General features: G+C 49.4%; 2 protein-coding genes across 2 annotated transcripts in view; one reads left to right on the top strand and one right to left on the bottom strand.

The window, feature by feature from the left end:
- The window catches only part of trrap (transformation/transcription domain-associated protein), a 59246-nt gene extending 37523 nt beyond the window's left edge, over window positions 1–21723 (bottom strand). The window contains 31 exon segments of the mRNA XM_055057790.1: window positions 1326–1394; window positions 1746–1916; window positions 3227–3348; window positions 3444–3540; window positions 3647–3808; window positions 3882–4142; window positions 4728–4925; window positions 4997–5214; window positions 5304–5503; window positions 6389–6540; window positions 7510–7710; window positions 8626–8882; window positions 8970–9135; window positions 9219–9410; window positions 9516–9710; window positions 9792–9889; window positions 10013–10349; window positions 10423–10657; window positions 11002–11080; window positions 14761–14899; window positions 15336–15432; window positions 18200–18288; window positions 18389–18466; window positions 18887–19012; window positions 19092–19148; window positions 19315–19398; window positions 19492–19596; window positions 19708–19818; window positions 19896–19945; window positions 20377–20519; window positions 21686–21723. Coding sequence (XP_054913765.1) covers window positions 1326–1394; window positions 1746–1916; window positions 3227–3348; window positions 3444–3540; window positions 3647–3808; window positions 3882–4142; window positions 4728–4925; window positions 4997–5214; window positions 5304–5503; window positions 6389–6540; window positions 7510–7710; window positions 8626–8882; window positions 8970–9135; window positions 9219–9410; window positions 9516–9710; window positions 9792–9889; window positions 10013–10349; window positions 10423–10657; window positions 11002–11080; window positions 14761–14899; window positions 15336–15432; window positions 18200–18288; window positions 18389–18466; window positions 18887–19012; window positions 19092–19148; window positions 19315–19398; window positions 19492–19596; window positions 19708–19818; window positions 19896–19945; window positions 20377–20476 — 4446 coding nt within the window. The 5' untranslated portion in view covers window positions 20477–20519; window positions 21686–21723.
- A 3621-nt stretch (window positions 21724–25344) lies between these two features.
- nptx2b (neuronal pentraxin IIb) overlaps window positions 25345–27242 on the top strand; it is a 3965-nt gene continuing 2067 nt past the window's right edge. Inside the window, exons 1-4 of the mRNA XM_055057909.1 lie at window positions 25345–25930; window positions 26238–26457; window positions 26734–26978; window positions 27105–27242. The exon at window positions 27105–27242 is cut by the window's right edge and continues 42 nt beyond it. Coding sequence (XP_054913884.1) covers window positions 25505–25930; window positions 26238–26457; window positions 26734–26978; window positions 27105–27242 — 1029 coding nt within the window. The 5' untranslated portion in view covers window positions 25345–25504. The remainder of the gene's footprint in view (window positions 25931–26237; window positions 26458–26733; window positions 26979–27104) is intronic.

The following is a 27242-nucleotide window of genomic DNA, read 5'->3' as shown; positions in this document are numbered from 1 at the left end:
TGTGAGTTGCAGTGTGTGTTGCAGTGTGTGAGTTGCAGTGTGTTGCAGTGTGTGAGTTGCAGTGTGTGAGTTGCAGTGTGTGTTGCAGTGTGTGTGTTGCAGTGTGTGAGTTGCAGTGTGTGAGTTGCAGTGTGTGTTGCAGTGTGTGAGTTGCAGTGTGTGTTGCAGTGTGTGTGTTGCAGTGTGTGAGTTGCAGTGTGTGAGTTGCAGTGTGAGTTGCAGTGTGAGTTGCAGTGTGTGAGTTGCAGTGTGTGTTGCAGTGTGTGTTGCAGTGTGTGTTGCAGTGTGTAAGTTGCAGTGTGTGTTGCAGTGTGTGTTGCAGTGTGTGTTGCAGTGTGTGAGTTGCAGTGTGTGAGTTGCAGTGTGTGTTGCAGTGTGTGTTGCAGTGTGTGTTGCAGTGTGTGTTGCAGTGTGTGTTGCAGTGTGTGAGTTGCAGTGTGTATTGCAGTGTGTGTTGCAGTGTGTGTTGCAGTGTGAGTTGCAGTGTGTGTTGCAGGGTGTGAGTTGCAGTGTGTGAGTTGCAGTGTGTGTTGCAGTGTGTGAGTTGCAGTGTGTAAGTTGCAGTGTGTGTTGCAGTGTGAGTTGCAGTGTGTGTTGCAGTGTGTGTTGCAGTGTGAGTTGCAGTGTGAGTTGCAGTGTGTGTGTTGCAGTGTGTGTTGCAGTGTGTGTGTTGCAGTGTGAGTTGCAGTGTGTGAGTTGCAGTGTGTGTTGCAGTGTGTGTTGCAGTGTGTTGCAGTGTGTGTGTTGCAGTGTGAGTTGCAGTGTGTGTTGCAGTGTGTGTGTTGCAGTGTGAGTTGCAGTGTGTGTGTTGCAGTGTGAGTTGCAGTGTGTGTTGCAGTGTGTTTTGCAGTGTGTGTTGCAGTGTGTGTTGCAGTGTGAGTTGCAGTGTGTGAGTTGCAGTGTGTGAGTTGCAGTGTGAGTTGCAGTGTGTGAGTTGCAGTGTGTGTGTTGCAGTGTGAGTTGCAGTGTGTGAGTTGCAGTGTGTTGCAGTGTGTGTGTTGTAGTGTGAGTTGCAGTGTGTGTTGCAGTGTGTGTTGCAGTGTGTGTTGCAGTGTGTTGCAGTGTGTGTGTTGCAGTGTGAGTTGCAGTGTGTGTTGCAGTGTGTGTGTTGCAGTGTGAGTTGCAGTGTGTGTTGCAGTGTGTTTTGCAGTGTGTGTTGCAGTGTGTGTTGCAGTGTGAGTTGCAGTGTGTGAGTTGCAGTGTGTGAGTTGCAGTGGGAGTTGCAGTGTGTGAGTTGCAGTGTGTGAGTTGCAGTGTGAGTTGCAGTGTGTGAGTTGCAGTGTGTGTTGCAGTGTGTGAGTGTCCTCTCTGACCCGGTTACTTACGCTGCCGTCGCTGCGCTGGCCGCCCTTGTGGGTTATCACTACCACCTCCATCCACTTCCGCAGGTGTTGCTGCAGGAGCAGAGGGCACACGTCAGGGTGTGTGTGTGTGTGTGTGTGTGTGTGTGTGTGTGTGTGTGTGTGTGTGTGTGTCCAACAGTAAACAACAAACTGGAGCATGGTAGTAACTGCTGATAGACCAGTCCAATCCTGCTGGATCTGGTTCTGCAGAACTTGAAGGGACATTACAAAAGTTTTCACATCTTTCCTGGGTTTAATCTGAGCCGATCTTTTAGCCTGGATCCAGAACCAGCAGAACCACCTCGGTCCGGCAGCAGGTTCTGGTTGGTCAGACGGGGAGGCTCAGGTGGAAGAATCATGTTAATGGCGGTGTGGCAGGATGCGAATACTTCCTGCTCTCACCATCATCTGGTCGCAGAACTTGTCGTTGAAGGAGTTGGGGAAGAGGCGCGTGACGGAGGTGAGGCGGTTCACCACGTTGAGCGTCAGGCTGCGGTAGTCACCCAGCATCATCAGCAGGGGGCGCATGTGAGTGTGGATCTGGTCCACCTCGATGGTCGCTCCCTCCAGGAACTGCAGACACAAAATGCTTTTTAGCTTCTGGATCTACAGGAAATGACCTCATCCTTCTACAAAATAAAAGCAGGATTACTTCATTTTAGTTCATAAATAGTTTTGACCCACATGACAGAAAGTGTTTGCCGGCTGGTTCTGGAGGGATCTGAGGCCCATCCAGGTTCTGGTTCTGCATGTTTTCACAGCTTTACCTTCATTGATCTAAGCGATCGGTTTTGGATCACGCGCTTCCTGAACTGTTTTGGCTGCTGAACAGAGCCTGATGCATGGCAGCCTCCTCCATTTTCTCCGTCCTGTATCGATCTCGCCATGGCAACGCTGATTAGCAGCGGCGGCCGAGGAGCCAGGATGGATGAGGAGGAAGTGACGGTTCGGGGACAGCGTGATGGAGCAGCCGGCCAGGTTCATATGAAGATAAGTGGCGGTGGATCCCGCCCAGAGGAAATGTGATTTTATTAAAGCCGCTGTCCCGTTTCCTCGGCTCCTCAGGCCCAGACCGATCCATAAAGGCGCAGACGCACGGCCATGATTGGCTCAAGCTGATTTTCACCAACTCAGTTTAAAAAAAGCTAAAGTTTTTCAGGTAATTCAAATGAAATCTGAACCAAATCAAGAACAAAAGTATAAATAACAATTAAAAACTGCTTCATTTGATCTGTTTCCACCTTCTACTGGAAAATAAAAGACAAGGACCGCTTCCTGGTTTCCAGGTCACCATGGCTACCAAGCGCCATAATTCACCACCATCGGCTTTCTGGAGTAAACACCGAGGAGCTGGTCGCTCTGAACAATCGGGAATTAGGACTTGGTTCTGTTACGGCTGAAACGATTCCCCAGGTCATTCAGGTTCCTCACAGCTTTGTCAAATATCCTGTTTGTTTATTTTCTGATGTACCGAAAGGACCGCTGCCACGGCTGCATCCTCCTCCACCCGTCTGTCTACCCATGGCTTATGTGTGTTAGTTGCTTTTTGGACCAGCCGTACTGAAACATCAGCTTCACCCCCAGGGGATGAATAAAGCTCTTCTTATCAGTATTAAGAACTGTTGAACTATTCACTGGTTACTTGTGTTGCACTCTCACTTGCACTAACGCCTAACTAATAGCTAAACGCTACTTTCAGCTGCAGAGGCAGGTGCCAAAGAGGCGCCCTCAAAACGTTTTAAACTAAACACAGTTCATTGCAAAGCAGAATTAGTCTCACAGCAGCGTGTCCTCCATGTTCCTGGCTCTCAGACCAGAGAGCAACTCAAAGGGCAGTTAGCCATGTTAAGCATCATGTGTCAGTGAAGCAGCAACATGCTAACCTTCCTCATGCAGGCTTCCCCTGCCTCCTGCAGCTCGTTGTTGGTGGAGTTGAGAGCTTTGAACAGAGCAGCGATGATCTTCTCCCTGGACTGAGGCAGGTAGTTGCAAGCTGCTAGAGCATCTGTTAAAAACACCACAAATCGTTAGCGTCACACTAAATTCTCACCGGAGTCTTTTGGTGACGCGCCAGAACCTGTCCAGGTCAAACAGACTCACTGAGGGCAGCGATCCGCAGAGGAACCAGGGAGGGAAGACTCTTGTAGCAAGGCAGCTTCATTAGAGCAGCATCCTCTGCCTCACACAGGTTCAGCAGCTGCACACAGGTTGGGAAGTGCTGAGTTAAACAGGTGGTTTAAAGAGCAGGAGGCTGGGTGCACCGGGTGGACCGAGTGGCACTGGGTGCACTGGGGCCGTAGTACCTCTGTGTAGAAGACCTTGTGCTCCATGACGTTCAGGTCCATGGTGAAGAGGCGCGGCTGCAGCGTGGTGCAGAAGGTGTTGCCCTCCATCAGGCCGATCTGGGCGTTGGCGGGCTGATGGCGGAGCAGGTGCTTCTTCGGAGGAACCATGTCCTGCAGAACCTGCAGAGCAGCCGGGTGTTAACAGGACCCTCCTGACCTTTGACCTCTTTGTGCCAATGTGGTGACGGGTCACCTCCTTGTGGGGCTCCATGATGACCGTCACGCTCTTGCCGGTGACCTGGGCCAGGACCTGCAGCGAGTGCATGGCCTGCTTCCTGACGGTGGAGTTGGGGGACGTGACCTCTCGCACCAGGTCGTGGGTCACCATGTGGAAGGATTTATCCTGGGCGGCCAGCAGCTCCTCCGTCTTCTCCTCGTCCTTCAGCGGCGTGGCGCAGCGCACCAGCAGCTGCTCCAAGGTGGTCTTCGCCATGGCGACCGCTCCGTTCGACACCTGTGGACAAATCGACGAGGAGAATGTGTTCCTGCTTCGGCGTCAAAATGTAATGGTTTAACTGGGATTGAGCGCTGGGAGCAACGCCTCTAAGTTGGAATTCATCCTGTTCACATTTGATCCACTTTTTGTTCTGGGAATGATTATTTAAAATCACTGTAGAGATTTCTAAATCAGACAATAAATTAATATAGTGGAGCAAAACAGCAAAGATTATTCTATTAAAATGTCTACAATGATAATTTAGTGGAACACATACATGCAGTAAAATGTTTAAAATTTTGGATTTTAAACTCTCTCTGCTTTAAACTGGATCTCATAAAATACACAAAACAAGAACGTTGGACTTGTAAATAAAATAATAAATACTGTCCAGCCCAAACAGTCAGAACAAAGCTGAACCTCAGGGCAAAACCAGAATGGGTTTTAAGAAGTCTGTATCTTATTTGAATGTTTATGAAACTGTTTCTCTTCCAGGTTGACCTTGAAGCATTGCTGCTAGAGCCTGGTGGGCCGAGGCAGTGTGTGCCAGGAATCCAGTACTCAGTAAAGTAACTAAGTTACAGACAGCTGTTACGGTCCCACCTCTCCAGTGAGGTCCATCATGACGAAGAGGAGCGCTTTGAGAAAGGTGAGCTGGTTCTGCAGAACCCAGATGAGAGGCAGCCGCTCCATCAGGAACTTGATGGACACGACGCCGCCCAGCTTGGCGTACCAGGCCTGCTCATAGCAGCAGGCGCACAGCCGTTCCACGATGTAGGAGAACAGGGGCAGCTGGCAGGCCTGGGGGCGGAGCCACAGGGGTTACCATGGCATCACACACCACCATCACGTTCAAGGCTAGCGAGGCCTACCCGCTCCTTGGAGCCCAGGATGATGCTGGCCACGTCGAAGATGACGGCCAGAGCCACCTCTCCGATCTTACACAGCTCCTTCTCCTCGTACGCCATGCAGATGGCGATGGCGTCGATCAGAACCAGAGGGTCCATGCCCTTCGACCCGTTCTCCTCACTGTGGAACATGGCGGTGCTGGGCTGGCTGCCCAGCTGGTAGCAAGGCAGCAGGAAAGGTCCTGAACAGAAAAATAACGATGAGGACAGAACAAAATGGCGGAGCAGCAGGCGAATCGCTCTGCCTCTGATCGAACCCATTGGGCCTCACCGCACTGCTGGGCCACAGCCACCATGGTGTAATGGCGGATGAGGCTGGCGACGAAGGGCAGCGCGCTGGGCCGCAGGTCCTTGATCACGGCGGACATGAAGGCTCCGGTCAGGGCCTGCTCAAAGGTGCGGCGGGCCGGTGTGTCCTGGGCCTTGTAGCGGTGGGAGATGATCACGCTGGGAATCCACTTCTCAGTGAAGCTGCAGAGGAAACATCAGGTCAAATGATCACCTGGCAGCAGGTTTTATCCCTCTGCAGGCAGAAACCAATGAATGGATCCGCCTGGAAGCGTCTGATTGGGTCAGCAACGCATTACCCAATTAGACGCTAGCTTATTATTTGCATTTCACGTGTCATATTTGCCGTTTTGGAGCCCAAATCGGCTGATGCTCAATAATCACATTCCCACTAATGTGGTCGTAACGCGTTTACATCATCATTAGCTCTGATCTGGAGGGAGATAATGAACGAGTCAAGAAGTAGGTTTTGCACCGCAGCTTTCTGATCCTCAGCTAACCCAAACACAAAGAAAAATTAGCAGAAGCTAATCCTAACCCGCTGTTCTGCTAACTCCACATGGCTAAACACAGAAACGTGAAGCAAACGCAGCTACTGTGGTGGAGCTGCCAGTAGAGCACAGGAGAAACGATGGACTCAAACTCAACCGACTTTCACTCCTGAGACAAACGAGAAGCAATCAAAAAATTTTATGATCAAACTGTTGCTCCAAACTCAGTGAGGATTCCTTTAAACAATCGTCGTTTTAATGTTGAGACAAATAAACTCATCAGGCCTGCAAGTTTCATCGCTACCAGGCTCATTTATTTCTGTGAAATTAAAACATTTTCCACCTTTGACATTATGTTGACGTCTGTTTTTGTTGCTGGCTGCCTATAGCAGCCAGCAACATTTAAAGCAACTGTTGCTGCTTTAACAGTTTAAACCAGTTAAAGCAGCAAGTTAAACCAGAGAGATCTTGTGGTCCTCAGATTCCTGGGATCCCAGAGGATCATTTCCTGCTGCTTCTTCGGTCTGAGCTCAGCCTGAAAGCTACGATGCGCTCTGGGGAAGCAGAGAGTACTGACTTGGGGTGGGACAGCAGCTGGTAGAGGGCGTGTTTGTTGTCATCCAGGCTGGTCATGGCCACCAGGAAGCACTTGATGACCTCCCAGGCCTGACGCCTGTAGTACGGCTCCGTGTTGGCGCTCTTCAGACAGTCCAGGGCCGTCTCTATCGCCTGGACACAGAGGAGGAGACAGAGGAGGAGGAGGAGTGTGAATGTGTGTGAATGTGAGTGAGTTTGTGTGAGTTTGTGTGTCCTAATGTCCAAAAAGAGAGCAGTCATTAGAGAGAGTAAATAATGCCGTCACAGTGGCCCTGCACCAGATTGATGATTACTGGCTGGGTGAGGAGGAGAAACAAGACAGGAATTGAATGACCTGACAGGAAGGAAGGAAGGAAGGAAGGAAGGAAGGAAGGAAGGAAGGAAGGAAGGAAGGAAGGAAGGAAGGAAGGACGGACAGACAGACAGACACACACACACACACACACACACACACACACACACACACACACACACACACACACACACACACACACACACACACACACACACACAGACAGACAGACAGACACAGACACACACACACACACAGACACACACAGACACACACACACACACACACACCGACACACACACACAGACACACACACACACAGACACACACACACACACACACACACACACACAGACACACACACACAGACACACACACACCACACACACACACACACACACACACACACACACACACACACACACACACACAGACAGACAGACAGACACAGACACACACACACACACACAGACACACACAGACACACACACACACACACACACCGACACACACACACAGACACACACACACACACACACACACACACACACACACACACACACAGACACACACACACAGACACACACACACACACACACACACACACACACACACACACACACAGACACACACACACACCTGTGACAGAAACTAATGGCTCTCTGTGCAGAACAGTAGTGAGGAATATAAAGCTCCTTTATGGCTGATTCTTCTCTTCAGCCCAAATGTAGCAGGCAGAGGGAGCGACCGACGACACAGCAGGACAGATAGAGGTCAAGAGGTCATCATCATCAACATTGTCATCCTACCTTCTCCATGGGGAGCTGGATGGAGGCCTTGCAGTCGGTGAACTCCACCTTGATGCTGGGGCCCTGGACCTCCGTCACCACGTAGTGCAGCCTCTGGGATTCCTTCAGCATCTTCCTGTTGCTGCCGCCGAACTTCCCCAGAACGCGATACGCCACATGGGAGATGTTCTCCGCCGGGTTGCGCAGCGTCCGCCACAGGGCCTGCGGGACGCCAGCGGCACAGCTTCAGAACGACGGACAGGCCCAGATCCCGAGCAGAACTCACTTACAGCCTGGTTCTGGGGATTAAATGAGTCCCGGCTAAAAACACTGGGGAGCTCTCTGATTGGTGGATAGGTTTGGCCCGTTTAACGGCACAGAAATGCTCTGCTATCTCCGAACAACATCAGTTAAAACATGACATTTAGTCACCATGGCAACTGAAACACAAACCTGGAAGATTGTAAGATCATATGAAAAAACCAGATGTTCTGGTTCTGACCCGTTCAGCAAGAACGGATCAGAACGTTAAAGAAAGTTAAATCTAAAAGCAGGAGCAACAGACCCACAATTACTGATCATCAGGGGACATTTCAGCCAAATTATCTGAATAAGCTAATGCTACCCTAGCTAGTGCTAGCCCAGCCAATGTTACCCTAGCTAGTGCTAGCCCAGCTAATGTTAGCCCAGCCAATGCTACTCTAGCTAGTGCCAGCCCAGCCAATGTTACCCTAGCTAGTGCTAGCCCAGCTAATGCTAGGCCAGCCAATGCTAGGCCAGCCAATGTTATCCCAGCTAATGCTAGGCCAGCCAATGCTAGGCCAGCCAATGCTATCCCAGCTAATGCTAGCCCAGCCAATGCTAGGCCAGCCAATGCTATCCCAGCTAATGCTAGGCCAGCCAATGCTATCCAGCTAATGCTAGGCCAGCTAATGCTAGGCCAGCCAATGCTATCCCAGCTAATGCTAGGCCAGCTAATGCTAGGCCAGCCAATGCTATCCCAGCTAATGCTAGGCCAGCTAATGCTAGGCCAGCCAATGCTATCCCAGCTAATGCTAGGCCAGCTAATGCTAGGCCAGCCAATGCTATCCCCAGCTGTCAGAGTCTGTAGAGACTCCAGCAGGTCCAAACCATCACCTGCATGAGCTCAGCCCGGACCGGCTGGATGTGGTCGTACAGGAAGTCGGGCTGCAGGTTGTCTACACACAGCTCCAGGGTTCGTAGGCCCTGGCTGACCAGAGTCTGGGAGCCGTTGAGCGCCGACACGAGCGGGTCCATCAGCATGGGCAGGTAGGGCAGCAAGGAGCTGAGGCGGACCGGAACCGTCAGGCACAGCTCCACGAACAGGTCCTTCATGTGCTGCTTGTGGAGGCCGCTCTGCAGCATGTTGAGGCCTGGAGGAAGTAAAGTACTGGGTTAGTCATCCACCAGCGGCCATTACAAACATGAATGGGCCGTGAGGACAGGCAGCCATGTTGCACCTTGCAGCAGGTTGGGGAGCAGAGGGAGAAACTCCTGGTAGAGCAGGTCATGGCTGCCGCCGCCGATGGAGCGGAACAGGGCACGCAGCAGCAGGAAGTAGTTGTAGGGCTCCTTGGCGGACTGGGCCAGCTCCATGGAGCTGTTCACTATCTTATGGAGGTGAGGCTGAGAACAACAAACAGCGTTACAGACGATTAGAAGGGCTGAAGGGGATGTTAGGCTCTGCTGTGCAGCTACAGCAGGAGTACCTTCAGCATCTGCTCGTTCTCAGCAGCAAACAGAGAGACGGAGCCGAACACCAGCTTGAAGAGCTTCAGGTAGAGGTTGGACAGCTCCACATTGGAGCCCATCTCCGGCAACCTCTCCAGGAGATACTCCACCAAGATGGTGGCAAAGAGGGCCGACGTGGACAGGTTGGCCAGGAAGGAGTTGGCCACAATCTGGGAACCAATCAGAGCAGAGATCTGAGCAACCAGCCCCAGAAACCCAGAGCAGCTAGGAGCAAGTAGGAAGCGCATTGCGGTGGGAAGCATGTTTACAGGCACCTGCAGGGCGTAGTTCTTGGAGATCCTCTCCACCATGTAGGGCACGGTGGTCTGGAAGATCTCCTTGAAGGTCAGCGGGTTCATCATGGTGAATACACCAGCAAAATGCTCCAGAACCTCCTTCTCCTCCTTCATGCGGACCGTCTGGCAGTTGGCCACCCGGATGTACGTCTGCTGGTTGTTGGCAACCTGAACCTGAGCAGCAGAGTCAACTGCCTTAACAAACTCTGGCTTTGTTTGAATCAGCCAATGGCTGCAGCTCCAGCTGGGCCGTACCTGGTAGATGTCCAAGGCCTGCATGGCGTACTTCACCAGCTTGATGTAGATCTGCGTCTCCTTCGGCTGGAGCTGCTTGTTGGGGATGAACTGAGCTTCTGAAAGTCAGAAGGAAACAAGTTTCACATAAAATTCGCAACAAATCCCAGGACTGTTAACCGAAGGACTGTTAACCGAACTGATCGATTGGCAGCAGCTTCAGAGTTCGGAAAGCAGCTCACCTCCCGGAGCTTTGCAGGAAGTGATTCCCCAGGTGATGGTCTTGACTCCGCACACCAGGGTCTTGACCAGACTGCGGCAGTCCGACACCTGGAATGTCTGCTTGTCCTCCTTCTCCCCGGGTCGGTCGAAGGGCGCCGCTGACGGCGGAGCTGCAGCGGCGACCGGCGTGGGCGGGGCGGGCGGCGGGATGGCCGGCGTGGTGGATGGCGTGGGCGTGGCTGGCACCCCCGGCAGAACCCCCGGGTCCACCATGCCCATCTCCGACTGAGGCTTGCACTTTTTGAAGATGGAGACGAGCTGGTATCGGGCGATGGTGTGAAACTTCAGCACAAACACCTGTTTGACAGAACGCAGTGAGACACGTTTCCTGCTGCTCAGCGCGGGAACACCCGGGCGCCGCGGCTCAAACCTCCAGCATCCGCATGAGGATGTCCCGGCCGTTCCCGTTCTCCTGCTCCGACTTGGAGCGGATGCAGTCTACCAGGTTCAGCAGCAGCTTGCAGGACATGGTCTGGATGTTGCTGGGCAGAGACTCGTCGTCGATGTTCTTGGCGAAGAGCTGGACCGCCAGCGACAGGTCGGTGAGGGGCAGGTTCTGGCGGACGTGGTGCACCAGGTCGGCCAGGGTGCTGTAGGCCAGCGGTCTGCACACAGGCATCACTTGTAACCAGAGCAACAGGCAGCCAAGCCACCGCTAGCCACTTTCACTTGGCGATCGTTAAGACAGAAAGTTCCCACATGCTGCAGATTTTAAGCTTTTTATGCAACATTAGAAATACATAAAAAATTCACACAAATAATTTTATTTCCTAAAGGTCAGCAACAGCATTCCTTCAGCAAATATCTGATCATTAATAGCAAAGGATGAAGTCGGAAGGAGAAATTATTATTATTGATTAACTGGTCAGTAACTGATAAGAAAAGAACCAGGAGTTCTGGTAGAACCAATTCACTGCTAAATCGGCAAACCGGACCAGACCGGACTCACCGGAGTGTCTCCCGGGCCGTGTATCCAGAACCGATCAGGATGGACTCGTCAAACAGTTTGTCCATGCAGGGAATGAACTCTGCAAAAAAATTTAAAAATTAAAAAAAATATATATATATATAAAAATATATTTTGATATTTACATATATATCCACTACCGTTCAAAAGTTTGGGGTCACCCAAACAATTTTGTGTTTTCCATGAAAAGTCACACTTATTCACCACCATACGTTGTGAAATGAATAGAAAATAGAATCAAGACATAGACAAGGTTAGAAATAATGATTTGTATTTGAAATAAGATTTTTTTTACATCAAACTTTGCTTTCGTCAAAGAATCCTCCATTTGCAGCAATTACAGCATTGCAGACCTTTGGCATTCTAGCTGTTAATTTGTTGAGGTAATCAGGAGAAATTGCACCCCACGCTTCTAGAAGCAGCTCCCACAAGATGGATTGGTTGGATGGGCACTTCTTGCGTACCATATGGTCAAGCTGCTCCCACAACAGCTCAATGGGGTTCAGATCTGGTGACTGTGCTGGCCACTCCATTACCGATAGAATACCAGCTGCCTGCTTCTGCTCTAAGTAGTTCTTGCACAATTTGGAGGTGTGTTTAGGGTCATTGTCCTATTGTAGGATGAAATTGGCTCCAATCAAGCGCTGTCCACTGGGTATGGCATGGCGTTGCAAACTGGAGTGATAGCCTTCCTTCTTTGAATGGAGCCTTTACCTGTACAAATCTCCCACCTTACCAGCACCAAAGCTACAAGACCATCACATTACCTCCACCATGCTTAACAGATGGTGTCAGGCATTCTTCCAGCATCTTTTCATTTGTTCTGCGTCTCACAAACGTTCTTCTTTGTGATCCAAACACCTCAAACTTGGATTCATCCATCCACAACACTTTTTTCCAGTCTTCCTCTGTCCAATGTCTGTGTTCTTTTGCCCATCTTAATCTTTTTCTTTTATTGGCCAGTCTCAGATATGGCTTTTTCTTTGCCACTCTGCCCTGGAGCCCAGAATCCCGCAGCCGCCTTCTTCACTGTAGATGTTGACACTGATGTTTTGCAGGTACTATTTAATGAAGATGCCAGTTGGGGACCTGTGAGGCGTCTGTTTCTCAAACTAGAGACTCTAATGTGCTTATCTTCTTGCTTAGTTGTGCAACGCGGCCTCCCACTTCTTTTTCTACTCTGGTTAGAGCCTGTTTGTGCTGTCCTCTGAAGGGAATAGTACACACCATTGTAGGACATCTTCAATTTCTTAGCAATGTCTCGCATGGAATAGCCTTCATTTCTAAGAACAAGAATAGACTGTCGAGTTTCAGATGAAAGTTCACTTTTTCTGGCCATTTTGAGCATTTAATTGACCCCACAAATGTGATGCTCCAGAAAACTCAATCTGCTCAAAGGAAGGTCAGTTTTGTAGCTTCTGTAAGGAGCTAAACTGTTTTCAGATGTGTGCACATGGTTGCACAAGGGTTTTCTAATCATCAATTAGCCTTCTGAGCCAATGATCAATCACGTTGTACCATTAGAACAGTGGTGATAGTTGCTGGAAATGGGCCTCTATACACCTATGTAGATATTGCACCAAAAACCAGACATTTTTAGCTAGAATAGTCATTTACCACATTAGCAATGTATAGAGTGTATTTATTTAAAGTTAGGACTAGTTTAAAGTTATCTTCATTGAAAAGTACAGTGCTTTTAATGACATTTCAATGTGACCCCAAACTTTTGAATGGTAATGTATATATATATATATATATATATATATATATATATATATATATATATATATATATATATATATATATATATATGTGTGTGTTGTGCGTGCTTCTGTGTGTGTGTGCGTGCGTCTGTGTGCGTCAGTGGCGGAGCCAGAGGGGTGTCCGGGGTGGCACTTGCCACCCCCAACAGACCCTGGCCACCCTAGTGCCACCCCACTGGAAATGGTCATTTTAAAATATAATACTTATGAGATCGGCAAAGATTTGCCCAGGAAAACTGTAATTTCCGGCTGTCCCTGAAGGCAGCCCGATGCCCGCGCTGTTTCATTGGTCAAACTGACATGTTGGTTCCTGCTTGATCCAAACACATCAACGGCTTTAGAGTTACACCGTCAGGAGTTTTGCAGGTATTTCCAACATTTTACCGCTCAGCAGTAACCGCTGTTACCTTCCTAATGAGAGGCGGCTCTTGTCATACATTTCTAAAAAGAAACAAATGGTTGTGTACCGCTGCATAGTGCCTCGTTTATTATATTAGCCATGCTAGTGCTGATAGATCGTGTTTTAGACAGATTCTTTTAACATGTTTTTAGTGACATGCTGCCCTCTAATGTTTTATTTCTCCCAGCTCTTGCTTGAAATGTGTGGTAAGAATATGAGAAAAACCATTAAGTTTTTATAATGACTGAAATGTAAGTAGGCTATGTCATATGAAAGCTTTGAATTATGACCTCACTAGTTATATTAATTAATTTTGATTAATGTATTTTTAATTTAGTATTTTAGCTAGCTACAGAAAACTAAAAAACTATAGTTTTAATAATAGTTAATAGTGTCTCTCTGCCAAACAGTCATGGAGTCTAAATACCAGGCTCTTATTTTGTGTAGAGCCCAAATGAAGAGAAAAGGGAAAATCTCCCAGTTCTTCTTAAAGAGGCAAAACCAGGACCAGACAGAACCCTGCAGCAGTGACCAGGACCAGACAGAACCCTGCAGCAGTGACCAGGACCAGACAGAACCCTGCAGCAGTGACCAGGACCAGACAGAACCCTGCAGCAGTGACCAGGACCAGACAAACCCTGCAGCAGTGACCAGGACCAGACAGAACCCTGCAGCAGTGACCAGGACCAGACAGAACCTGCAGCAGTGACCAGGACCAGACAGAGCCCTGCAGCAGTGACCAGGACCAGACAGAACCCTGCAGCAGACCAGGACCACAGAACCCTGCAGCAGTGACCAACCTGGAGAATCCAGCCAGGAGACTCCAGGCCCAAGTGTATCACCAGCAGGTTAGAGGTTGTGACAGAGAGTTATTAAGTAGTAAAATCCAATAAGCCTAATTCTAAAGGTTAGCATGATGCTTTTTCATTGTGTCTGTTTATGCATTTCCAATGAAGTTCCAGAGAGAGATGAGGGTGATACAGATTCAGAGTCAGACTCTGGGGAGGAAGACAGTGAAGCAGAAGGAAGTGGCACTGAACTGCCCCCACCCAGCACAACCTATTGCACACCAGAAGCACCAGTTTATTTTTATTTATTTATTTATGAGAATTTGTTTTTGGTCATATTCTGGGCTCTGAGTTTACATTTACATGTTCACTGGTCCATAGAGGCGTTTAACGTCTTGTTTGGTCATGGCAAATCTTAATTACATAAACCATTTTAATTTGAGTGTGTGTGAGAAAATATTTGTTTCCTTTTGTTCATCATTTGCATATGGACCCTCTGATAAAGCCTTGCTCAGCCTTTGGCCACCCCTTGAAAAAAAGTCTAGCTCCGCAACTGCTGTGTAGATGTGTGTGTGTGTGTGTGTGTGTGAGTGTGTATGTGCATGCGTGTGTGTGTGTGTGTGTGTGTGTGAGTGTGTATGTGCATGCGTGTGTGAGTGCATGCGTGTGTGTGTGTGTGTGTGTGTGTGTGTGAGTGTGTATGTGCATGCGTGTGTGTGTGTGAGTGCATGCGTGTGTGTGTGTGTGTGTGTGAGTGTGTATGTGCATGCGTGTGTGTGTGAGTGCATACGGCTGCGTAGGTCGGTGGTCAGGATGTGCTTGGCGGCGATGAGCAGCTCCTTGCGGAGGTGAGCCGTTTCAGAGGGACAGTTGGACAGAAGCTGCAGCATTCCCTTCACCAGCTGCTGGGAGTATTTACCCACCAGGTCCTGGAGGGGGGGAAGGTAAGACAGGTAAGACAGGTGAGACGGGAGAGACGGGGACAGCAGAGAAGCAGCATATCAATCAGACTAATGCCAAGTTAGTTGACCAATAGCAGAAAGACGATTCTGGCTTTTATAACTTTCAGAAAAATGTATTTAACCCTCTTTATTCTGATGCCCTTTAATAAAAGCAAGACCATCCATCAGAGGACTCCTAAGCAGTCGTATGTGAACGGACCGATCCCACCATGTGGACATAAATGAGATCCAGTTGTTGCTGGTTTTTAGGCTGCCAGTCCGAGTAAACCAGCTCATCTCAGTGCCATCAGGAGGAAATCATTCCTAGAAGCTTCAAATGTTGCTACAGATACTCTGAGATGGGAAGTTTTTGTTGTTCTCCCCATGAATAAAACGCAGAGACAATCTGTGGCGCCGGGATCACCTGGTAGATCCGGATGATGTAGGCCAAGAAGGACAGAGTCTTGATCTGGGCAGCGATGAAGTCTGCATACAGCTCCTTGTTGAACAACTTGTGATGCCTGCACAGAAAATAAAGCATCAGATCATAAAACCAGGAGAACTGAAACTGCTGGGATGATCCTGCAGGACGGACGCCGCTGAGCTCATTTCAACCTCCAGAAACAGATTTGAACTTCAACATGAAGCATTCAGAGAGAGGAAGAAGCAGCTCCACAAACGCCTCAAACTGTTTCCCAAGGGGGACTGAGAGGCATTGAGCACAACCCACATATGGAGGCCTTAGTCCTCAACGTAGATGTTGCAGGTTCGATTCCCGGCCTGGTGACCTTTGCCCCATGTCTTCCCCCTCTCTCATCACCCTCTTTCCTGTCAATTCGCTATCACAGAAAGGCCATTAGAGCTAATAAAACCTAAAAAAACTGTTTTCCTGCAGAGTCAAACGGGTTGATGAAGGCCTTTGCTCTCAGAACCCAGTTAGCCCAGTAAACCCAGTAAACCCAGTGGGCCCAGTAAACCCAGTAAACCCAGTTAGCCCAGTAAACCCAGTAAACCCAGTGGACCCAGTAAACCCAGTGGGCCCAGTAAACCAGTGGGCCCAGTAAACCCAGTAAACCCAGTAAACCCAGTGGGCCCAGTAAACCCAGTGGGCCCAGTAAACCCAGTAAACCCAGTAAACCCAGCGGGCCCAGTAAACCCAGTAAACCCAGTTAGCCCAGTAAACCCAGTAAACCCAGTGGGCCCAGTAAACCCAGTGGGCCCAGTAAACCCAGTAAACCCAGTGGGCCCAGTAAACCCAGTGGGCCCAGTAAACCCAGTAAACCCAGTGGGCCCAGTAAACCCAGTGGGCCCAGTAAACCCAGTAAACCCAGTAAACCCAGTGGACCCAGTAAACCCAGTGGGCCCAGTAAACCCAGTGGGCCCAGTAAACCCAGTAAACCCAGTTAGCCCAGTAAACCCAGTAAACCCAGTGGGCCCAGTAAACCCAGTAAACCCAGTTAGCCCAGTAAACCCAGTAAACCCAGTAAACCCAGTTAGCCCAGTAAACCCAGTAAACACAGTGGGCCCAGTAAACCCAGTAAACCCAGTGGGCCCAGTAAACCCAGTAAACCCAGTGGGCCCAGTAAACCCAGTGGGCCCAGTAAACCCAGTGGGCCCAGTAAACCCAGTAAACCCAGTTGGCCCAGTAAACCCAGTGGGCCCAGTAAACCCAGTAAACCCAGTAAACCCAGTGGACCCAGTAAACCCAGTGGGCCCAGTAAACCCAGTGGGCCCAGTAAACCCAGTAAACCCAGTAAACCCAGTGGGCCCAGTAAACCCAGTGGGCCCAGTAAACCCAGTGGGCCCAGTAAACCCAGTAAACCCAGTGGGCCCAGTAAACCCAGTGGGCCCAGTAAACCCAGTAAACCCAGTGGACCCAGTAAACCCAGTGGGCCCAGTAAACCCAGTGGGCCCAGTAAACCCAGTAAACCCAGTGGGCCCAGTAAACCCAGTGGGCCCAGTAAACCCAGTAAACCCAGTGGGCCCAGTAAACCCAGTGGGCCCAGTAAACCCAGTAAACCCAGTTAGCCCAGTAAACCCAGTAAACCCAGTGGGCCCAGTAAACCCAGTAAACCCAGTTAGCCCAGTAAACCCAGTAAACCCAGTAAACCCAGTTAGCCAGTAAACCCAGTAAACCCAGTGGGCCCAGTAAACCCAGTAAACCCAGTGGGCCCAGTAAACCCAGTGGGCCCAGTAAACCCAGTGGGCCCAGTAAACCCAGTAAACCCAGTGGGCCCAGTAAACCCAGTGGGCCCAGTAAACCCAGTAAACCCAGTGGACCCAGTAAACCCAGTGGGCCCAGTAAACCCAGTGGGCCCAGTAAACCCAGTAAACCCAGTGGGCCCAGTAAACCCAGTAAACCCAGTGGGCCCAGTAAACCCAGTAAACCCAGTGGGCCCAGTAAACCCAGTGGGCCCAGTAAACCCAGTAAACCCAGTAAACCCAGTGGGCCCAGTAAACCCAGTAAACCCAGTAAACCCAGTGGACCCAGTAAACCCAGTAAACCCAGTGGGCCCAGTAAACCCAGTGGGCCCAGTAAACCCAGTAAACCCAGTGGGCCCAGTAAACCCAGTAAACCCAGTGGGCCCAGTAAACCCAGTAAACCCAGTAAACCCAGTGGACCCAGTGGGCCCAGTAAACCCAGTGGACCCAGTGGGCCCAGTAAACCCAGTAAACCCAGTAAACCCAGTGGGCCCAGTAAACCCAGTAAACCCAGTAAACCCAGTGGGCCCAGTAAACCCAGTAAACCCAGTGGGCCCAGTAAACCCAGTAAACCCAGTAAACCCAGTGGGCCCAGTAAACCCAGTAAACCCAGTAAACCCAGTGGGCCCAGTAAACCCAGTAAACCCAGTGGGCCCAGTAAACCAGTAAACCCAGTGGGCCCAGTAACCCAGTGGGCCCAGTAAACCCAGTAAACCCAGTAAACCCAGTGGACCCAGTAAACCCAGTGGGCCCAGTAAACCCAGTAAACCCAGTAAACCCAGTGGACCCAGTAAACCCAGTGGGCCCAGTAAACCCAGTGGACCCAGTAAACCCAGTGGGTCCAGTGGACCCAGTAAACCCAGTAAACCCAGTGGACCCAGTAAACCCAGTGGGCCCAGTAAACCCAGTAAACCCAGTAAACCCAGTGGGCCCAGTAAACCCAGTGGACCCAGTAAACCCAGTGGACCCAGTAAACCCAGTGGACCCAGTAAACCCAGTGGGTCCAGTAAACCCAGTGGACCCAGTAAACCCAGTGGACCCAGTAAACCCAGTGGACCCAGTAAACCCAGTGGGCCCAGCTCTCACCTGGCCTGAGGAGACACCTGCAGCATGATGGTGTTCATGATGAGGGGAACGAACTCTGACACCACGTTGTGGATGTTCAGCTTGTAGAGCTGAGGAAACAAGAACAACTTCAGTTCACTGCCAGCTGGACCGAAAACGGTTCCTTCTACCAGAACCAGAACCAGAACCAGGCCACAGAGCGTGTCTCACCTGATACATCAGAACCACGATGATGGGCAGTTCAGCCAGAACCTTGAGGGACAGCGACCCGCGAGGGATGATGGTGTGCTGCAGGCAGACAGACAGGAAACGGTGAGAAACACGAATCATTCAACAGCAGGAAGACAGGGGGCGCCATTTCTAAAGACACACATTAACAGTAACAACTGGGGACAAAAGTCTGGCGAGAGAAAATAAATTAGCTTTAATTTTTCACAATAATATTTTTATGTCTATGAATGTCAAAAGTCCAAACTAAATACTTAGTCCTAGGATCCATTTTTAGTTTCCAAACTAAATACGCAGCTCAGAAATAAATGTTTAATTCGTAAGCTGTGATGTTTATAAATGAACATGGAGACAGCCTTTCTTTGGTTGTTGCTGTTCATCAGTCACAGTTAAAGCGCTGCTCTGTTCTCGTTCTTCCTGTAGCAGCGCTCTACTGCCACCCAGTGGTTACTCCTGCCAGTGCAAGGAGACGTCTCTTACTGTTCGTGTTTCGCTGTCCTCTCTCTCCGGTGCCGTCTTAACCAGGACGGATGTGATCATGCCCACCATCTCCGGAGAGGGAACCGTGTTCTCAGCGATCACCTGCGGATTCTCAAAGTACCTGGCCTGGAGCAACGTGACACAGATCTTATTCACACCGAACAGAGACGGAGCAATGACAAAACAATGCAGGGATTACACTCACAACAACTTTTGGAAGATCTTTGTAAATCTGCTTCACAAAGTCCAGGAAGTGGTGGATCTGAGGAGAAACGTTGACATGAAGATGTTTTCTGTCATTTATGCGTCTTACTGTCTGCAGCAGCTGAATGAAACCTACGATTATCAGTGATACCAAAGCTCTGTCTGCTGAGACCCAGATCAGGTTCATTTGAACGTTTCTACCTCTCACCGCCGGAGATGCTCACCTCCTGGGAGATGGGAGGCCGGAACTGTTTGTGCAGCTCAATAATGATCCGCAGGCAGATCAGGACATTCTCCTCACTTTCAATCTGAGAAAATGAAACATGAAGGCTTGTTTCTCTGCAGCTCTGGTTTTCAGGACTATAGTTGGTTTACTGAAAACTGCTTTTTTATCATTTTACCTCCAGGAAGCGAAACATGACCGATAAAATGTTCTTGGTGTGAGGACGAAGATGCTCATTGGTTGGGATCCGGTGGATAATTTCCAGAACCAACTTCCTCAATTGCTGAACAAAAAAAAAAAGAAAGTGAGATGTTCATATGGAGAGCCAGTTATTCTTTATTACTTACAGCTGGACTCAAACAGTCATGGCTGTACAGAAAGGCCAGAGCCCCACCTGCGTGGGTTTTTCCTGCAGGAACTGCACTTCTCCATCCTGCAGGAAGGTCAGGAAGCGAGGGATGATGTGTTCCAGGAAGGTGGAGTACTGAGGCGACGACGTTACGTTCTGCGACAGAAAATACGTCCATATCAGAGACCCTGAACGCATCATCTCAGGAAATGAATCTAATCCATCAAACTGACCTCAAAGTTCTCGCTGACCTCCTGCATCATCTTCAGTTTGGTTTCATCGGCTGCAGGAGGAGCAGAGCCGTTAGAGCGCTTAGAGACGGAGGCGTCGTGGCCTCCAGTGTTCAGCTGAGGCGCTCAGATCTTATCAGTTTTCCTTTCAGCGTCCAGGATGGTCAGGAGGTACAAGGAGAGCCAGCCACTCACTCACTCACTCACTCACTCACTCACTCACTCTCTCACTCTCTCACTCACTCACTCACTCACTCTCTCACTCACTCACTCACTCACTCACTCACTCACTCACTCACTCACTCACTCGTACCTCCGGCTGGACTAAAGCTCATCGCCCTCATCAAAGCGCCTCAAACACACAGCAAAACTGGGTGGAAATACTACAAGAAACTGTGACTGATCAAGATTCATATTTAATGTCCCATCAATCAGTAAAGCTCAAACTCAGCTTGAACAGAGAGAGTCAGGCCGGTGAACTCACGGGTGTTGGTGTCTGTGAGTGCCGCCACAAACTGCAGGTACTTCTTCATGAGCGTGGTCTGGTCCACCACGGTGGGGCTGGGCGTGGGGACGAACGCCATGGTGACGGCTGGAGCTGACCGAGCAGCACCGGTCTCAACTGAACTGCAGAAGACAAAGAAACAGAACTATAAATGGATCTAGGATCTGCAGAAGTCTTCTATCGTTATCCATAAACGCAGCAGAATGTTGCACGGGATCGGCTTCAACAACAGGAACATGTTGGCATGTGGAGGAAGATCATCCAGTGAGGAAACAGTCTGATAGTTGAGGCTGATTGTTCAGATCATCTACTGCAGGGAAATATGTCATCATGAGTCGATCACAAAGTGAAGATATGTTGTCCGGACAGACTCCCACCCCAAGGGAAGGGAAAGGTTAATCAACTGGGGTTAGTTTCAGTGTTTGGTCATTTAGCAGCCACATTCTGCTTCCCTGAAAACTACAAAGTTTGTTTTCTAACCGAGCTGTGGCTGATCCAGGTTACAATAAAGAGCAAAACAGATCTTTCACCATGTGATCAAGCCTGGCATCTCAACAGGAGTTAGCAGAATCTGTTTGATGCCTTTGGTAGTTTGTTTAGGTTCAAATAAAGAAATGTTAAGGAACAGTTTCAATGAAGAAACTGTCACCAAACAAGTTATCTAAAGGCCCAGGTTGTTGGTAACCCTAATCCATCCACTAGTTGAAGCAGAATATGAATCTAGAACAGCATAGCAGATCTGCTGCTTCTTTTTCTAGACTTTTACTGGTCATTTTTCTGCCCAGACCTGAAAACAGTCCTGATTGTTTCAAATAGGATCACTAGTTTGTGATTTCTAGACACAAACTAGAGATCATGTTGACATTTAGCAACAGAAAAACACGCCGTTTAAACGGCGCTTGATGATGACGTCATCACTAGCATCGCCGAGCTCGAGTGATGTGAACTCTGATCAAAATTAAAGCGTTTAAAACTATTTGAATGCATAATAAAAATATTTCCAGCTCTACTTATGTGAAGTCTTTATCGATTAATCCAAGCGAGAGATTTTAGGGTTGCTATTCCTGCTGGAAAACAAGCTAACCGTTAGCAGAGCAGCTAGCTTCATAAAGAAAGAAAGAAAGCGCTCGCGTGTCAACATCAAGGTACTTCAAAGAACACCAAGTCACACAAAGGACAGTTCTAAGTTTTTCATAAGAATATCACAATGCAGAGAAAACTCGCACGAAAGCAGCTAAATTCTAATGTTGAAATGAGTTCAAAGTTTAAATGACAAAGCAGCGCTCACCCTGCTCCGCCGACAGGAAACAGTCGCTTTCTCCCCGCCGTTCGCGCTCCTGCTCCCAGCGAACCTGTCAGATATCCCTCCGCGCGTTGGTTCCTACAGCCTCAATATTCAGCTACATTTACAGACCAGTAATGTATGTCTACAAATGATGTATGTATAAAGAGAACATGCTTAACATTTGGCTGTGCGCAACATATTTTATTGGTCAGAATTGTTTACAATAGTACCAGCGGAAGGATAAGAACTCAGAACAAACGATATAAGACCATCGTTTTCGATGGTCTCCTGCTCTCAGGAAATCAGCGTCAAAAAAGGCTGCTAAAGAGATAAACGGCATATTTTAAAACATTTGTAAATAGAATTTGGATTTTTATTGCCATATTTATCAACCAGCTAGTGCACATTATTGTGGTTTATACATTTATAATGTTAATCAAATCTGTAATCTGTAATCGCACAGAATTAAGTGTTCTACCAGTAGGTGGCAGTGTTCCGTGGTGGATGAAATTCAGAAAATGAATTAAGGCTCCAACGACGGAATATTTGTGCTACTTTTCTTTCATTTCCTTTTTCTTTCTGAAACCCTAACCCTTTCCTAATGAAAAAGGGAAAAAAAAGTATGTTCATCATTTCAGTAAATGTCAGTTGACTGGAAGAACAATTATTGTTTGGAGAGACAAATTAAAAGCTGGAGAAATTCAGAAATCTCTCAGGACGGTCAAAAGAAATCCCCGTTGGTGGGTCTGGTCATCATGGATCCATCATTTTCCGGTTTAGCTCAGCTTGTCAAAATTACTACTATTTACAAATGTCAGAATAATAACAATTTCCCCCCAATATTTCACAGAAATACCTTTAAACTGCGGGAGTCCCGTCAGGGTTTCTGGATAAGTTATTTCCTGTTTTTCCTGTAGTTTTCTGTGTTTTTCCTGTAGTTTTCTGTGTTTTTCCCTGTAGTTTTCTGTGTTTTTCCTGTAGTTTCCTGTTTTTCCTGTAGTTTTCTGTGTTTTTCCTGTAGTTTTCTGTGTTTTTCCTGTAGTTTCCTGTTTTTCCTGTAGTTTTCTGTGTTTTTCCTGTAGTTTTCTGTTTTTCCTGTAGTTTCCTGTTTTTCCTGTAGTTTTCTGTGTTTTTCCTGTAGTTTCCTGTTTTTCCTGTAGTTTTCTGTGTTTTCCCTGTAGTTTTCTGTGTTTTTCCTGTAGTTTCCTGTTTTCCCTGTAGTTTTCTGTTTTCCCTGTAGTTTTCTGTGTTTTTCCTGTAGTTTTCTGTGTTTTTCCTGTAGTTTCCTGTTTTTCCTGTAGTTTTCTGTGTTTTTCCTGTAGTTTTCTGTGTTTTTCCTGTAGTTTCCTGTTTTTCCTGTAGTTTTCTGTGTTTTTCCTGTAGTTTTCTGTGTTTTTCCTGTAGTTTCCTGTTTTTCCTGTAGTTTTCTGTGTTTTTCCTGTAGTTTTCTGTGTTTTCCCCTGTAGTTTTCTGTGTTTTTCCTGTAGTTTCCTGTTTCCTCTGGTTTCCTCCTGTAGTTTCTCGTCCCCAGCTCTGTGTTTCTTTGCTCTTGAGCTGAAAGTTATTCGTCGTCTCCTCCCAGCAGCCAATGGGTTTCTGTTCGTCTTCCTCACTGAGCGTCACATCGTGGAGGAGATCATTCGACACATAAAGCCGCTTTCTCCCCTAAGTAATAATGATCTGCTAAGAGTTGTTTGTCTCTGCTTTATTGCGCTGTCCTGCTCGTTTCATCAGTGGATCTATTTCGTGTTTTACTGGGCAGCGGCGGGGGCGTTACGACACGCTGAGTCTTCTCATCTGGCCGCTGCATTAGTGATGAAACCTGAGCATCCTCTCCGTCAGACCGGCTCTGAATCATCAACGCTGCCCGTCATCCATTCATCCACTCAGCTTTCTGCAGATGAAGAGGACGTTTGTGTTTGATACAACCCGGCAGAGATGCATGCTCTCACCGCCTGCTGCTCGTCCTGCAGGCAGGCTGCAGTTTTCTGGTATTCCAGGAACTGCGTGGCTCAGTTAACAGGAAGTAGGTGTGATGTCATGCATCCGGGCGGCGCGGTGTCCAGTTGAAGGTGTTGATGATTGCTTCCTGAACAGGACAGTCTGACATGTTCATTCTGAACAGAACCAGAGTCCAGATATTCTGGTTCTGGCCTCAGAAGTCCCTCAGAGAACAACCAGCACTGGGAAACACGGTGGTGGCAGCAGCATGCTGTGGAGATGCTTGGGGATTGAGATCAAAACAGATCATTTTTCCTTCTAATCCACTTTACATTTAGAGAAATCTCAAAGTTCAACCAGAATAAAACCTACAACATTAAAATACAAATTAAACATAAAAAATCCAAACATGTTGAAAAAGAGAGAAAACATTTCTGGGTTAAAATGGCCTAGTTGAAGTGCAATCCTGAATCCAGTTGAGAATTTCGTGGAAGATGTGAAAATGGATGTTGATGAAATCCGCACTCCGCCGCTTCATAATCTGGAGCTTAAATCTGGTGGAACTCTGCAGCTGATGGTTCACTAACAAGCACGCCGCACCTTTCAGATCCAGTCATTGTTTCTCACCTGCTGTCTGGAGACCTGTCACCTTAAATCCCATGAATATTTACAAGTTTGTGTGAAAAGAAGAAACTTGAAATGATTCACCTGCTGATTCAGAGACGACTCACCTGGAGTTGTTTCCCCGGTAACGACCTCCATCACCTGAGCAGGAGTCTGAACCTTCAGCTGTAATCAAACCTGAGGGTTGGTTCCGATCGGGTCCAGATCCTTGTAGCTACGGCATTGATCGTCGCAGCTTAACGGGATTCTCAACGCTTGGAGTGCTGATGTCATCAGTCTGACGTTACCTGGACGCCTCAGGTGGAAGCGCTGCTCACAGCGAACCGGGCCTATCGGATCAGAACCACATGCCGGTTCTTCACTGCTGCCTCCATTCAACATGTGGCTCCTGATGGGAAGTTGGTTCTGGTTCTGACTTTAATCAGGATTTGTGTGTTTGTAATGCTGGCAGCATTCTGTGACAGCAGCAGGCTCTCTGCCCAGGGCGGCACACGATGCGGGTCACCGCCAGACAGAGCTGAGGTTCTGCTGGGCTCAGATCTAAAGAAGCTTTGGGACCTTACAGCTGCTCATTCAAACAATAATTCTGTTTTAAATGTGTGACGTAATGCTTTTATGTGTTCATGTGTTCATGTGTTCATGTGTTCATGTGTTCATCAAGCAGGAATCATCATCACTAACTTATATTGTCCAGGAAGCAGCAGCCTGTGAAATGGGCCTGCTGTCGCCTACAGCGCCACCTTTTGGACTGATCGGTGTGATTTTGTGGGGGCCCCATGCGGGGGCCTGCCCAGGGCAGCTGTAACTCGGGGGACGCCCCTGCTGAGTTTTCAAGCTTCATCTCCGAGTTTTATGATTTTCTCTCCGTGTTGTCATGGTAACCGGACCCCCTGGACCGGAAGTGGATCGCCTGTTGCCTCTTCACTCATGAACTCTGGACTGTAGTTTTATCTGGCCCGTGACGTCAGCCGCCTCCGCCCAATCAGCGCGTTTTCACAGACACCTTGTGGGTAATCCGCTTTGGCGCTCCGAGCTGTGTGTCCAGCGCCACGCTGTGCGCGCTCTCTGCGCCAGAAATAGCACCAGCGGCTCTCAGCGGCAGCCTGACACTTGATCGGATTCCCGGCCGCTGCTCCACGGCGCTGCGCTGAGGAGCCGCCGGAAGAACCCCCGCGGAGCGGCTTTTACGCAGACAAGCTGCGGAGTTTGTTGGGTCAGGGTTGGGAGTTCTGTCCCTGCAGGACGCTTCTGTCCAGGATGTTGTCTCTCTGGTGCGGGTTTCTCAGCTTCTGCGCGCTAATCTGCGCTCAGCCGGATGATGGGAAGCGGTACATCTGCCGCGCAGTGGCCGTCAGCGGCGACGCCGGCTGCCCGGTGACTTTACTGCCGGAGCTGAGCGCCGGCGGCCAGGAGGAGGAGCTGCGGAACACCGTCATGCAGCTTCGGGAGACCATCGTCCAGCAGAAGGACACCATCTCCAAGCAGCTGGGCACCATCAACGAGCTGACCACCAAGCTGTCCCTCTGCGCCTCGGCCGCCAGCGACCGGAAGTCGGGCAAGGGGGCCGCGTGGGGGAAGGACAAGCAGAACACGATGGGTGACGTTCCCACGGACCCCAACGACTCCATCGACAGCCTCGGGAAAACCATGCAGGGGCTCAAGGAGCGGCTGGAGAACCTGGAGGTGAGCTGGAGCGCATGCGTAAAACCGAGCTTCTCTTTCTGAGAATCAGGAGTTAAATCCGTTTGTGTAATTTGACTAATCAGCAATAATGAATTACAGAATAGATATTTTTAGTATCAGAAGCACGACTGAGTCAGAACCAGATGGTTCCGAAAGGCGTTATAGACCAGAACCGGAACACTTCACCTGAACTGAACTACTTCATTAAACCTGAACTGAACTACTTTCCCTGGCTCCTGGTTGGTGATGTAAGGCTCCACAGGAAGTCTCCTGCTCTGTAATGCTGCACTTCCTGTTTGATCTGCAGCAGCAGCAGATGAGGGCCAACTTGTCGGGGGCCTCGTTCCCCAGCGAGCTGCGGGAGCTGCTGCAGCGCCGCCTGGGAGAGCTGGAGAAGCAGCTGCTGAAGAAGGTCAGCAGCCTGGAGGAGGAGAAGAGCCAGCTGTCCAACGCCACGGCCGCCTACCGGCTGAAGACCGAGAGCACGCTGAACGCGCTGGTGGAGAGGATCAGCGAGCTGGAGAAAGGTACGGCGGCCTGCAGGCGCCTTGCACTCAGAGATCCCGGCTCCCAGATTGCTGGCTTCTGACTCTAGAGCTATAACTCTAGATTGTCCCTCTTCAGTATCTTCAGTTCCTGCTCAGCTGCACAGCATTGCTTGTTGAGAATAAATTGGAAGAGAATAAAAAACTTTGATTAGAATTTTTGCAAATTCAAGTCCAGCTGAGCTCAGAGTGAACGTGAGAGCAGAAGGTCTCATTGGACGCTTTAGGCTCTAACCCTGCTGCCGTCTGTCCTACCAGGGGCCGGAGACTTTAAGTCCCCTGAGCAGTTCAAGCTGTCCCTCCCCCAGAGGACCAACTACCTGTACGGCCGCATCACCAAGTCCCTGCCGGAGATGTACGCCTTCACGCTCTGCATGTGGATCAAGTCCAGCGCCAGCCCTGGTGTGGGAACGCCTTTCTCCTACGGCGTTCCAGGCCAAGCCAACGAGATCGTGCTGATCGAGTGGGGCAACAACCCCATCGAGCTGCTCATCAACGACAAGGCAAGTGTACGTCTGCAGCGGCCTCTGCTGGGGCCAATCAGGCCGCCATAGAGGCCGCTGATGCTAACGGGTCGCTAACGTGAATGGCTGCTATAACGTATAACGGGACACGTGGTCGTGCTGCAGGTGGCCCAGCTGCCGCTGGAGGTCCGGGACGGGAAGTGGCACCACATCTGCATCTGCTGGACGACCCGGGACGGCCAGTGGGACGCCTACCAGGACGGAGACAAGCTGGGCGCCGGAGACAACCTGGCAGCCTGGCAC

Source organism: Poeciliopsis prolifica, unplaced genomic scaffold, assembly GCF_027474105.1.
Source record: "Poeciliopsis prolifica strain line A6 unplaced genomic scaffold, Auburn_PproV2 SCAFFOLD049, whole genome shotgun sequence".
NCBI lineage: Eukaryota > Metazoa > Chordata > Actinopteri > Cyprinodontiformes > Poeciliidae > Poeciliopsis > Poeciliopsis prolifica.
The sequence above is the reverse complement of the archived record's forward strand: the minus strand, read 5'-3'. Positions and strand labels throughout refer to the sequence as shown.